Genomic DNA, 15,102 nt, shown 5'->3' with positions numbered 1-15,102 from the left:
CGGTGTGGGTGGGTGTGGTGAGGGTGGGTGTCGGGGTGTGTGTACATAGGGAGGCATAGTTGAGAAGACACAAGTTTGTTGAATTTCATCCTCCGGGATTTCATCTAATACTGGAACTTACTTGATTTTGCAACTTGCTATGTCAGGGCCGTATTAAGAGGGGGGGCAGCCAGGAGGCCATGGCCATCCCACTTTTTGAGAAATTTATTATGTTTTTCTTTATATCTTTAAGTTTCAATTGCGCATATACAACCATCAGACTTTGAGCAACATACCCAATGTGTTGGTCATTCCAGTACTAGATTAAATTCAACAAATTTGTGATTTCACCCAGGGATTTCAACGATGGGATGACTGAGAACATTCACTATTTTGAAGTTGAGAAGCTATGGCTAATAGGCACAAAGTATTATGGGAAGGCCGTAACCTATCCTTTGGCATGGCTGTATCTGGGCTTGGTAGATAAAACCAGATTAGTCCCATCTGTTGGATAATACTTTGATGAAATTATACGTAATTCTTTGGGATCTCCAGCCAAAATATTATGAGTTTAACTATACTCAATACCCAGATACCACAGTTCAGTAACCTGCATAATATCTGTGCAACTAATGTCATTTGGGTATTGTGATATATCCTCTAAACCAGAGGTCCAATGCCAAGATTACAGTAATGAATGGTAGTTCATGAACTTTGCCATAATGATGATGTTTTACCTCATTGGATTTATCTGACTAGTTACTGACACAGGTGCAATATATATTGTCAATATTATTTCTAAGTTTATAATGGTGGGAAAATGGCATTTTATTTCTGCTAGATATTTCAGCTTTAGAGCCTTTCTTTTGACACTTAGTTGCTAAGTGTCAATTCATAATAATTATTGTTTCATGCTACTGAAATATAAATCTGAAAACAATGGAAATTATGGATTACATAAAGTGTAACACAAAATTGGGAGTACTGCATTTTAGAAATTTTTGATGTTTTGAAGGGAAAGTGATTTTTATATAGCAGGATGAGGATGACAGTGATGAAACACATGTTGTACTATGATCATAATATGCTAATCTTAATTAGGAATACATATGTAAAATTCTCAAAAACTTGTTTAACAATAGTTGAACAATGATCTGACCTCATTTGGTACAAATTACTATTAATGCAGAAATTTATGGAAACAACAGAAATAACATTTTGCCTGTTTTTGATATTGAAATAATTTTACCAGAACCAGCAATTAAAAGCCAATAACCATGATAACCAGAAGGGTTTTGTCTGAACTTGTATGGACATCAGCAAATTCAATAGCCTAAAGGGGTTTTGTCTGAACGAACTTGTATAGACATCTGCAAAAGCTGTGTAGCAAATTGCTATTGTTATACTAGCAAAACCAGGACATCCTGTTGAATTCAAATATTTGTAGCTCTACATGTTTTTGCCTCATTATCTCCTGTGTATAACTTGACATTAATGAAATGTAAAATGGCTGATTCCACATCATCAGTGAGTGCAATAACTTCGGTTAAATACCATTTTTGTGGAAAGTGAGTTTTTGGTAGATTTATGAAAATATAGGTAAATACACATGTAATTTTTTGTACACATATTTAATGCTATTTTACAAGTCTTAACAATTAGTATTTACTCGAACATTAAAAATTTAATTCAAATTTAATTTTAAATCTAAATTTTTAAAAAAATTAAACATTTTTTAAACATAATTTAAATATAAATTTTTAACATTTTAAAAATAAGTAAAAAATTGAAACACAAAAATGCTTCTCTTACAAAATGACCATATGACTTTCTTGAACCAGCACAACAAAATACTCTCTCCTAAAACAACAAACACATGCTTTAGCTATGATATTAAAGATTAAGAAGATTTTGTTATGCTTATAAAATCTTCAATCTTCTCCATGTGCTAAAATGTTAAAAGACACAACAATGCTCTTTGAGATGTTTGTCTAGCATGTTAGATATCAAAAGTTTTGAAATTGTTAGCCGGTTAAAAGTGATGAGTGTTATGACAGAGATGTGGGGAAACAAGAAACATGAGATGTTTCTTTGCCCCTTTTTGCTGATGTGGGGAGCAAACGAAAGGGACCAAAAATCACCCAATTGTTACAAAAATATCAATATTTGATATTTGCATAGATAAATTCAGAATCTATGAACAAATTTCTTTTTCAATGAGTACTAACAAGCCTAGTATTGGTCCAGTGGTTCTTAAATTAGTGCTTGTTATGAGCCTAAGAAATGCAAGATGAGTTGTTGCAGACAAACTCTTATAACCATCTGCAGGGCTCAAGAGATGATAGGTGCTTTCTTTCATCATAGATCCAGTCACATCTATACTTAAATACGTCTGTGATTCTGTCACCTTTTCTGTTAATTCGTACATAGATGTAATCTTTTTTTAAAGAAATTAAATTAAGCACTATATTTAATCATATATAAAGCTTTCAAACAAATTGGTTGTGTTAAATTCACTTAACACTGAAATATTTTATAATGTTATAAAGATCATAATCTTTATATCTAGGTGCATTGAGCTACTCCATTTGAAATCCACACTCCCCCGTGAAGATTTTGGAAATATCTTCCACAGGGGGAGTATGAATTTCAAATGGAATGAACACATTAGCAGCTCCATTTGAAACTCACCCTCCCTCAGTGGAAGATTCAGGTTGAATCTTTCTCAGAGGGTGTATGAAATCCAAATGGAGCTGCCTAATGAGTTCATTCCATTTGAAATTCATACTCCCCCTGTGGAAGATACTTCCAAAATCTTCCACAGGGGGAGTGTGAATTTTAAATGGAACAGCATATTTTGCCATTTTTGATTACTTTCCAGTTTGTTTGGGTATAAATTGAATCCTTTGTCAACAGACAGCATCTGTGAAGATGGGTAGAGGATTGAAGGATTTGTGGCAAGGATGGAGAAGCTATCAAAGTGTAATAAACTGTTATCTGTTGTTGGTTTTGGTGGATCAATGCTACACATCATCAGATGGAAGAAGGATGTGTGTTAAAGTACAAGTAACTTTGAATGCTGATGTAAACAGTTCACCCCATAAATGTTAGTGGGTCATTGATATGTATTCTGTATGTTGCATGTTGTTGTATGTAAGTTTGAATATGAAAGAAAGGATTGTGTTAATTACTTTTTGTTAAAATTGTGTTAATTACTAGTGAATAAACAAGTATGAAGTTAACCTATAAAATTACAAAACCATTATGTTGAGTACTATAAACCAAAGTATGTTTTCACCACATTCAACAAGGAAAACCCATTTTGAATTCAAATGAAGAGTATCCAGATGTGACAATCTCTAAAAATCCAAAAATAAGGCCCAAGTATTCCAGATTTAATATTAATCAGACCGGGACCAAAATATGTGAACCGACCAATCGGTTATATTCCCATTTTACATTTAATGCAGAACTGATGTCAAATTTGAATATAATTTGCTATCTACTGAAGATAACTTGGGAGCATCTAATGCAGAACTGATTGCAAATTTAACCCTAACACTGACCCATGCTTTTTGGTATCGGAAGTCAGAGAAGATCCGAATTTTTCAAGAAGAAGAAGAATTTTTGACTTGGCACCCCCGGGATTCGAACCTTTGACCCCTCGCATGCCAAGCGAACGAACCCGGACCGGTAGCTGCTCGGGTTATTGCTGCCTGGCCAGCAATTCGGTGAGCATATCACACTTCGGGTGATTGCGTCATCGCAGACCGTGGGATGCATGCATGTTATGAATTTTTCATCGTGGTATTTTGTGGTTTTACTGGTGTTAGGGTTAAAGGACACTCTAATCTGGAAAAATACATCTTTTCTAACCCTAACACTGACCCATGCTTTTTGGTATCGGAAGTCAGAGAAGATCCGAATTTTTCAAGAAGAAGAAGAATTTTGACTTGGCACCCCGGGATTGAACCTTTGACCCCTCGCATATGCGAACGAACGCGGACCGGTAGCTGCTCGGGTTATTGCTGCCCGGCCAGCAATTCGGTGAGCATATCACACTTCGGGTGATTGCGTCATCGCAGACCCTGGGATGCATGCATGTTATGAATTTTTCATCGTGGTATTTTGTGGTTTTTACTGGTGTTAGGGTTAACATAATTTGCTATCTACTGAAGATAACTTGGAAGCATGCAAAACTGATTTCAAATTTAACATAATTTCTATCTACTGAAGATAACCTGGAAGGATAGATACAAAGCCATACCCAAGCCCACAACATTCCAGCCTTAATATTTGTCCACCAAACCCCAGCTGTGGTAGTTAATGGTGTGTGGTCTAATTACAATTCCACATTGATGTGAGGTTGTAATATAGATATCATTGGACAGAATTTCTCAAATTTCTTAGTCCAAGTTATACTAATGGATGTCTGTCAATCTCAACACATAAGACTCATTACGGAACCAGCTCAGTCATTAGACTCTCTTTCTACAGTCTGTATGGTCTACTCTCAACTTTGCTCTGTTCAACCTGTACCTGCTCAATGGCAGTGTGAAGGAGGCATGGAAGCATCCAAAAAAAAATCTGGTACCACCACACATGCCATTAGATCTGCTTCCATGTGTGACTGTGTGTTGAATACTGCTAAGAGTAATTTATCAATGATTTCATATTTTACAAAATGATTTAAAAATCATTGGAAATTCCAAGTTAAGTAGGAGTTTTTTCTTTAATAATTCAAACATACTATATCAGTTTCATATGCGAATTGGCAGTGGCGTAGATTTCTTTTTGACATGGGGGGGGGATGGGGTTGGAAAAAATTCTTGAAATATAGTGAATCCAGCACCTTTTGCTTACAGAATAAGTTTATGGAACAAAATGTGTGCAAAGTGGGTGAAAAATTGGCCATAAGTACAAACTTACTGGTGAAATCTGGTGCAAAAGTGGAATAAAAATTGGCACTTTTGGGGCTAAATATGAGGTTACTTTGGTCAGAAACCCACATACAACATGTGGGGGAGGATGCCTCAACATGGGGGGATGGACCCTGGGAAAATATTGTTATTCCCCCCCCCCCATCCCCCCAGGATCTACGCCTATGCGAATTGAAGAACCAAATCGATCAAAGTGACAGGTAATGTTCTGCAAAATATTAAGCTTCATTTTACCATTCTTTATTCAAGTAAAGGTAGTACTACAGTAAGGTCATTGCCCGTATAATGTGTCCAAGTGGTCCAATCCAAATTGTAAAGGAAACACCATGTATTATAAGTTATTTCTTTGCAATGAGCTGTAGCTAATTTGTTCCATATAATAATTACTGCTTTACCTGCAGAGTCCAATGAACTTACAACTTTAAGAAAGTTTCCATGATACCACACCGTACCTGGTGGACATTATCATAATGTCACATAGTTCAATGACTTTCCCATTGCATGACAACCCTACCTTGCAAGAGTGAGTTTCATTGAGAGCGGGGTGAGAATTTTGGTCCAGTGTCTTTAATTTGACAAAGGTTCAAACTTGTTAGAACAGTCACATATCCTGGAATTTCTTTCCAGGATCTGTGGGGGGATTTTGAAAAAACAAATGTCAACAAAAATCTTAAATATCAGCAGGGCGGGGTGGCAAGCATCACACAGAATGGAATCAACAGCTGAATTTTAATTTCAGTTGAAATCAACTGAACTTTTGGGAATAAGTTTGTTTTTTTATCGATATCTACTGAAAATTGTCATGAAAAGAGGATGCTAGAATCACAAAATACTCCTTTAATATGTTGTTAATTTAATCCCAGTTTTGTTGAATGTTGAAACTGTGTAGGCCTACCCATATTTTGACTGGCAAAGTTCAAAGATGATTGTTTGGTAAATTCCAACCCTCTGGGTTTGTGGCTAGATGTCCATAAGCTATTGATGACAAACAAGAATCAGTCTCGCACTCCTCCATATGGAAGTTCAGATACTTCGACATTTTCTTTCTCTTTAGTTGCAAAAATGCCCATATATGGTAAAGAAAGTATTTTGTGTTGTACTCATTAACTTAGGAAGGGTTTTTATTAAGAAAATAGTATATTTGCATTTTATTTGTCATTTTTATTGTCACTCTACGAAGAATAGGCCCTATGTCAGCAGATGTATAATAATGTATAAAATATGCTCTTTAACTTTTTAGAGATCTTTGGTGTTGATAGGTTATTACATAGACATTGTTTAATAGAGCACAAAGTGTATTCAGTACAACTACTCTTGTAATTAATTATTACCATAATATCCTATTCTACCCATCATTAAATCAAAAGGTGGTTTTCATTGTTGTTGTTGTTGTTGTTTTTGGTGTTTGTTTTTCAAAACACATGTTTATTGTATATTCTATGGGAGTGTTTGATTACATGTAGTAATATTAAGACAGCAAACTGAGTTGTACATATAAGCAGCAAACTATGATGATCATCGGCGTGAAAGAAGAGCACTCTTACAACACCTCTGTGACATTTCAGTTTTCCCCTCAATAAAAATATACAACATAGTGTTTGACATTTCTACATGGCAGCCATATTGATATACCCTCTGGTGATTAGCCTCAGGGGAGAGATCCTGCAAGATCTTCTGACTGGTAATATGGGAATGAATTTCACCAAACATCACGTCCTGTATTCAAAGCCATAAACAGATCAATTCTTCATGAGAATCAATATCATGCTACTACTGCTGGTTTTGCTCTGTGTATATTATTCAGCATAATCAAACTTGCATGCAAATTCAGGCAACTACAGTTTTTGAACAGATTTTCCTCCCATATTAAACCAAATACATATAATCTTTTTTCAATTTGTAGTACATGAACTAGTACATTGAGGCTTACAAATTTGTTCAAAGATTTGCTAATATGACTTTTCTATACTCCTCAGTAAGTCAGTATGAGACTATTTTTGCTTGTGAATTTAGAGTATCTTCAAATGTATCAAATACCAACATTTGGTATACAACTTTTTTTAACAACCAGGATTTTAAAAATTGCTTTTACCACAATTTTGACAAGCCATTTTTTGTTCATGTTGTCTTTTGCAAGTTTAAGGAAAAAAAGAATTAAAACATCAATAGAGAATGGATAAGAAAGTCTACAAAATGAATGTATGGTACAGAGTGTCTTGATTCATTTCTCTGCATAGAGATGGTAAAATAAAGAAGGAAAGCTTAGAAATTGAAGAAAATGAAAGCAGATAGAAAACTGTTGCAGCTCGTACATACTAGCAAATGTCAATGGTTATAGTATTCAACCTAATTAGCGCCACAGGCACTTAAGTTAGCCATGTTTGGGGGAAGCTACTGAAATTATGAAATAAGAACCAGGAATAAAAGCTACAAATGAAAATTTCCACACATAAACATTCAAAATAAAGTAATCATCATCATGAATTGGAAGGTTTAGAATGTAGTTTCATCCAGCCACTTGATGGCATTTAGTTGCATAGGCATTGAAAAGGGGCTCTTAAACAGTTTAAACACCTGAAAAATGCTATAATGAAGGGCACTTATTAGGAAGATGGCCTAATTAGGTCGAATACAGTATTGGTAATCAGTGCTTGAAACAGATATATGTTTCATGCATTTTAAACATACATAGCTATGTGCTTGTAATGTTTGTTCAGTATATGGGAATGTATCAAAGCGGAGATTTGTATACATTGAAATTCAATTACCCTAGCTGTGGCATCGCAATTGGAAAGTTGAGTGATTTAGCCCTACATTGTGCTTGTAGTTTTAATAAAACATCCCATTGGATGTCTGATGTATAACTAATGTTTCATGTTATCTTTACTATAGCTCTGTAATACATGTATAAGCAATCAATTTGTAGAACTAAGGCAAATTGATTGTTGGGCTATTCCAGTTGAAATCCATACACCCCTAATGGAAGACATGACCTTAATCTTCCACACAGAGTGTGAATTTCAAATGGAAGTACCTCAATGGGTTTATTCCATTTGAAATCTATACTCCCTGTGTGGGAAATTAAGGTCATGTCTTCCTTTGTGTCTTCCTTAGGGGTGTATGGATTTCAACTGGAATAGCCCATTTTTGCACAATCTTGAATGTGGCTCCGGAATGTGGCCCATTTTCAAATGTTTGAATGTGACCATTGTCCATCCATCAGATCCAATGATATTATGTAAATTGGATTTACAATGTAAAAGGTCAGCTTTTCAATAGTGAGTGACATGTTTTAAGGAAAAGTTGAAAATCCAAAAATCTTTCAAGAAGGAAACGCAGCTTTAATATGCATGCATACAAACATTTTATAGGGTTGTATATCTGAATCCATATCAGGGTTGTATCTCTAAACTTTGCAGTGAGGAGGAACCGCATTACAAGGATGAGTTACCATCAGATGGGGGAGTGAGACAGCTTATACCCTCTAGGTCTGATGTTGAAGAGGAAGCCCCACCAGAGCAGTTTTTCTGGGATAAACCAAACCTGCCTGGTTATCATATTAATCAGTGACAAGGGTAACTCTGAATGTGACAGTGCTAAATGATGTTAATGTTATTGCATCAATTAGCTCCAATTAACATCAAATTCAGAGATAACCTTGTCACTGATTAATTTGATCACCAGGCAGGTTTGGTTACCCCCCGAAGAACTGCTCTGGCAGGGCTTCCTCTTTAAGGCACCTTATGAGCTCTTATGTCAGAAGATAAAATATTTTATAGAAAACCTACCTGATATTTCCTCAAAGGTGTCTGATACGTCTTTGGTCTATGCGTAGTCCTCAAAGAGTTATCAGTGTGAACATCTCCTAAAAATAACTCATGCCATGATACAAATTCCGATTTCTTGTCATCAAATTCCGTATGAAATTCTTCTCTCATCAATTGCAACTCGTGCATTGTAAAGGCAACCCCTTCTATACAATCTCCATAAGGGTCGTCCCTATTCCAATCAAACACAGTGTATTTTTCAAAAAGTTGCAGAACTTCTGGATAATATTCTCCTGGACAAGTTTTATTGAGTAGTTTAGATAACGCCTTTGCGTAGTTGTCTTTATAGACCATCAAGATGACTTTATCTAAGATATAGTTGGCTTCTCTGGCACCTTTGAGCATGAGGGAGTCACTTTGTAAGGCTAGAGCACCTTTCACTTTGTATGTATAGGCTGGTTCTGTACACCTATGATCGGTGTAGTAGAATTGGTGAAGGGTGAATTTGTTGTCATGGTGGAATTTGTACTGTCTGGTCAGATATTGTGGCCCAGGACGAACTTCACATCTGTAATTAAGGAAGATAAGATAAGATATCAAACATCAGTTAGTCTATACGGCACACAATTTACATAGGATGATCTCAAATAATAGGCTATTATGTTCCTCATGCTGCAAGGAATGACTCAAAATTCAGTCTATAGGGGATTTGAACCTGGGACGTCTGCATGGATCCCTAGTGCTCTTATCAAGTTTACTATTTAAATATGTCCATTGTCACATGGTATGTGAAGGTATTTTTAGTGTACGTACATGCAAATTTTACACTTTGTTTTAACCTGTATAGTGGTCTGCAATCTCAAACATCATGGTTTTGTGACTTCTAGAGGATGCACCCAATAAAGCTAAGAAATTTGCAGTTTCAATTTCATTCAAATTTATTCCTTGTTCCAATCGTATTCTACAGAAAAAATGCAACAAGCATGCAGATAAATGAAGTGATTGCATATACTTTTCATTCGTAGAAGTAGTATTTTTCTATAATCAGCGATACTTCACACTCGCAAAAAATATTTTACTCAACATTGAGTAAAAAGGTCACAACTCAACAGTTGAGTAAAAAATTACTCAACATTGAGCTCATATAGGTCACAACTCAACAAATGAGTAAAAAATTACTCAATATGAGCTAAATGTTGAGTAATTTTTTACTCATTTGTGACCTATATGAGCACTTGAGTAATGTTTTACTCAGCTGTTGAGTTGTGACCTTTGTCAATTTGAGTAAAATATTTCTTGCAGTGCAGTAATTGGAAGACAAAGTGAAAATTTGTAAATAAAGCAACTGGATTTGTCTCAGATTAAATTATATTCGATTGTGAATCAATTACACAATTACCATAGATATTATTGGAGACGTGCGGTTTTTTACATGAATTGCTGTACGGTTTTTTACATGAATTGCTATACTGGTGTCCCTAGGGGTGTCAGAACGGTTCACTTTGTATGACATAAGTGTTCCGACTTCTGGCGGGTTGAAAACATAATGCAACCAAAGTAATTAGCTTCCCAATTTTTTTAACAAAGCAACCGCTCATTGCAACAAATAAAAAATTTAAGTAACGGGGTATTTTATAATTATACTGGTCCTCCGTGTGTTTATTAGATTCCCGTATGTTCACGCACCAGTCGTGCCTTTGTCTTAACTGGACTTTCGGCGGGGGAAGGGCCTTTGCAGTCTTGCCGCCGATACTTTGAGCTTCTCTGGTCATCAATGACCGGGAGTAACCGATGTGGAGGCGGAAGAATCCCGAGGTCTGGGTTAGCGATGGTTCATCTCCAACACCTGGACATCAAGATAATAACAGATATCAAACACAAGTTTTGTAAATGGGGCGTGACCATCACTTGGCGATATCTACTAATTACGTCCAGTTGGAATGTCCAGCCGGTATGGTTTGGCTGAAATGCCAGGAATAATTTCTTCACAACTTTAAACTTAGTTTAAATGAAAATAGTTTTAGCTGATGAGTTACACATGGACATAATCGGTGACAAAGTGTATTCGTATGAGAAGTTGTGCCATTTCGGGATTATCAAGTGTTGCAAGTCCAAGTATCTTATTTAGGGTTACAATTTGCCCGGGTAATTTGCACACTATGCACATGTTAAATTAATCCATCTTTTGTCCAAAGAAGCTTATAATTACCACGAATACACTAGCTCATTTGTAAACCGCAACATTGTTTTGCAGAGGAAAAGGCACCCTGATTTGCGTCAGAAACGTTTCTATCATGAGAGTAAAGTTGAATTCATTATGTACCTCAGCTGTACAGCATTATTTCTTTCATTCAGCACGTTATAAACTTGGGTCATAAACCCGACAAATTGGCAATATGTTGACAGCTATTGTTCAATATATTGTTAAACCTCTTTCATGATCAAGTTCTAGTATAAGAAAGCGCGGGTCACAACATCACCTCGGGGCTACAGATTTTTAAAAAGTCCCTACACCAATACTAATTGTTCTGTTTTGGATTTGGAGTACTTAAATCGATGTAAAGGGGTTGTAAGACATCAGAGGACGTAGTTTTTCAAATCTGGTCACCATGGTCACTGACATCTGGGATTGCTGTATGGGATAAATCTGGAAATCAAGTTTTGAGGCACGAGTATGGGGAGTTTTTGCTGCAAATAGCTACAGGCGCGTTGGATTGATCATTGATGAAGTCTTGGGTTCTAGAAGAGTTTGCATGGTTGGGAGTCGTTCGTGCCTTCTGGCAGAAAATAGCACAAAACAAACTGATCTAGTGGTCAGCCTAGATCATGTAAATGGTCATTAGAATAAATTAGCCGAAATGACCAGTCTATAATTATGGACATGGTAATGGCACGCGTACACCTGCCTTTTAAGACAATTACTTGTTTGTCTTTCATCTTGTTCCACCTGCCTTCAGATATGTTGATTTGATGTCAAGATCAGAATCGGTGACCGCAAAAAAAGGACTATTAAAATACTTGTACATCTTTCTGCGTCCTAGATGTCCACTGACCATGATGACCCGGTTGTAGGACGCGTATGGAGAGCAGCTGCCTCTTCCTCAGCCCTCAGTCCATTGACTTCTAGGGAACCACACATATCAGCATGGTAGGGTCTGAAAGAGTTCTGTTTATATTTTCACTGTTTATAGATATTTATTAAAAAATATTGTGATAACGCTTATTATTAATTGATCTTCAAAAGTTTTAATGCAGGTTTGGAGACCTTCAGGTTTGAGCACACTGAAAACAAAAGCTTGTTTTTCGTTGTGTTCTACTAATTTAAATTAGTAAAATAAACTGCTTGAGCGCATTCTACCAATTTTTACGATGTCTTACGATATATGTAACTAAGCGGACGTATGCAAGACTCGTAAATGAAGGAATAATAGTTGTTGAGTGGGTCCTACCAATTGGATTTGGAAGTTCTACGACAATGCAACATTTAGTACAGCATCGATAATTCGTAAACCCTGTCATCGCAGCATTTACGAACTCGTTGTACCATTTGGTTTTACAAAGCTCTGGTGGTTTTACGATGTTTTAAACATTCCCGCTGTTTCGATCATGTGTTCTGCACTCGACCACGCTTGCAGACGACTGACCGAGTAGCGGTTGTGCAGCGACAAACTTGAAGGTGAAAAACTATGCTAACAGGTAATATTTCAAGGTATTTCTTTCAAAATGAGCACTAGATATTGTATTGATGGTGTAAGCTTCTTTTCTGTATGATCAGAAATGCTGTGCCACATGTACATTGTGGTCGTAAAGACTAAAAGTCACGATGCTGTGTCACATCGCATGTAAGCTTAAAGCTACATGTATAAGCTTACATGCGATGTGACGCAGTTATGACTTTTAGTCTCTACGACCACAATGTACATGTGCACAGCATTTCTGATCATACAGAAAAGAAGCTTACACCATCAACACAATATCTAGTGCTCATTTTGAGAGAAATAACTTGAAATATTACCTGTATGCATACTTTTCCACCTTCACAACCATCGTACATCACATTTGTACAACTGATTCGTTCCGCCAGTCAAACGAGTTCTAATCTTTGTTGAGCCTGTCCAACTAACCAATATTAGTTAGTTGAGCCTGTCCAACTAACCAATATTAGTAGGATGAGACATCGTTTTTACGATCCTATAGGTTAGTACGGCAGGTTTGAAATTCGTAAAACCCATGCCGTACTAATCATTTCGTTGGTAAGGCACGTTAGTTAAGCATGCCTAACCAATATATAGCATCGCTTGTCATGCCGTACAAATCATTGATTAGTAGAACGAGACATCGTTTTTACTAACTTTTACTTAGTAGAACTTACGACATTATGTTTTCAGTGCATGTGCGATGTGGATGTCTGGTCGGTTAAAGAGATTGCCATTTTGCTACTTTGTTTTACAAATCTTACATCGTCTGCAAGCATTAAACATATTCGGTATAACGTCATGTTCTTTTTGATTCGGCCCGCCGGCCTTTTTAAATATATTATATGTAGACCAATCCCTTGTTTCAATTTAGTTGTCATGATGCTTTGATACTTTTGTAAATTTCATTCTTAAAATTTAGGATCTATCTTTCGGTCAATGACATTTTCAGAAGTGCGTTCATAACATTGATATCACTCAATATTTAATCAGAGCAACAAAATTATTCTTAGAACAACCCCGGAGGGAACAGAATTCGGACATATTCGGACTCGAGCGTGAAGGCGATGAAGGACGGAATCCCGATGGTCAAGTATAAGTTAATAAGCCTATTGTATCAATAATAATCTGAGGACATCCCATTATAATGAACTAGGTGAAAACACATGAAGAACATGAACAATTTGGCTTAAGGCTTGTGGGTAAACTGGCGGTATGTGCAGGTCATTCCAATTAATGTAGCGGCTTTTTGACTATCAGCAGTAGACAGCACTCAACACGCAGTTTGCACTATTCGTCGTATAAAGTTCAATGACGATTTTTATGATCATGATGATGCCAGCAGCTTTCCATCCAAACGAAACAAGTTGCTCCAATCAAGTATTTAATCAAGACATTGGCTCATCAGACACATAAGAGGATTAATGCATAAATCTTAACTCACGGAACCACATTATATAAATGGTGAAATATAGTGTTATAAATTCGACATATATAATTAATTATGTATATGGCATAAATTCGAGTGGAAACCAAAATAATAGAACGTGTTCAGTTTTCTTTCACACAAAAGAGAAAGATTCAAGATATTTGACATTGCGTACTGTTGATAAATGCATGAGGCGATATCAACTGAAATCAGTTTAAGACAATGATTTGACAATTGAAACAAACTGTTCTTGAGTTTAACCATAGACCGTACCATCTAAAGTAATAACATGTTATTAGAATGTGTGGGTTTAATGCACAGATTTTCAAAATGGGGCAGAAATGCATGGTTGCCATTCATGCCATTTAAACAACAGCTAACAACAACATGATAACCAATATGCTAACCTAAAAAGTTACACTTTCACATCACATCACACGCTGGGTTTGAATTTCGCAGCGGCAACATTTCAGACGCATCTGAAGTTTGCGGAACGTTTTGGATGCCAAGAGCAATCAGCGCTAAATGCGATTGATGAAGACGTTTGCATTACTCGTGTTACTGTCTGGACCAAGGACCAAGTAACATATTGTGGACGATAAGGATTCTGTGCCTTCAACAAAGTACTGGACCAAAGTGCAAACCTTTTGATTTTAAGGTAATAATAATTTTGTTCAGGAAGATCCCGCACAGTGCTTATTATAGATGAGCAAAATAATTAAGATACCAGTTATCATAGTTATGTTCACCCCTGTGTATTTACAAAGACAAAGTATGTCAAAATTAAAACCCAGTTTCTGATTTAAGACCTCATTTGTTGACATTGGTTGAGCATTAAAGAAAGTGTTCGAAACCCACTGAAGGAACGAAATCATACATTGCATTTTAATGATATAATCAATGGAAAGTACTGCGCTAGTTCTCCTGTTCGGGAACGCTTTGAGTGCAAGGGCTTCCAAAATGGAGCATTCTGCAACTTATGAACTAATTTGCATCTTTCTTGGGACATTGGATCACTGTGTCTTTATTTCTTGACCTATTTCAATGAATTAGGTTTTAAATCCGAGCTAAAAGATACAGCTATTGGTTGCTGGTTCTATAATTATGACATATTATGTCTTCGTTAGGATATACATGGGTGAAAATAACGGGTACCTTAATTATTCTGCTGTCTGTATGTATTATAATGTGTGTCAAAATGGTCCAATATCCGATGACAAAGTTCAATAACCTTCGTTTAACAATCATAGCTCAAAGACCTTTTGGAGTTCAAGAACTGTGTCCTGACAGAT

At 36.3% G+C, this 15,102-nt stretch overlaps 1 protein-coding gene across 1 annotated transcript in view; it reads right to left on the bottom strand.

Moving 5' to 3' along the window:
- The window catches only part of LOC140136231 (protein APCDD1-like), an 82,125-nt gene that overhangs the window by 42,250 nt on the left and 24,773 nt on the right, over nt 1–15,102 (bottom strand). The window contains exon 3 of the mRNA XM_072157955.1: nt 8,708–9,254. Coding sequence (XP_072014056.1) covers nt 8,708–9,254 — 547 coding nt within the window. The remainder of the gene's footprint in view (nt 1–8,707; nt 9,255–15,102) is intronic.

This window comes from Amphiura filiformis, chromosome 16 (assembly GCF_039555335.1).
Source record: "Amphiura filiformis chromosome 16, Afil_fr2py, whole genome shotgun sequence".
NCBI classification, from domain to species: domain Eukaryota; kingdom Metazoa; phylum Echinodermata; class Ophiuroidea; order Amphilepidida; family Amphiuridae; genus Amphiura; species Amphiura filiformis.
The sequence above is the reverse complement of the archived record's forward strand: the minus strand, read 5'-3'. Positions and strand labels throughout refer to the sequence as shown.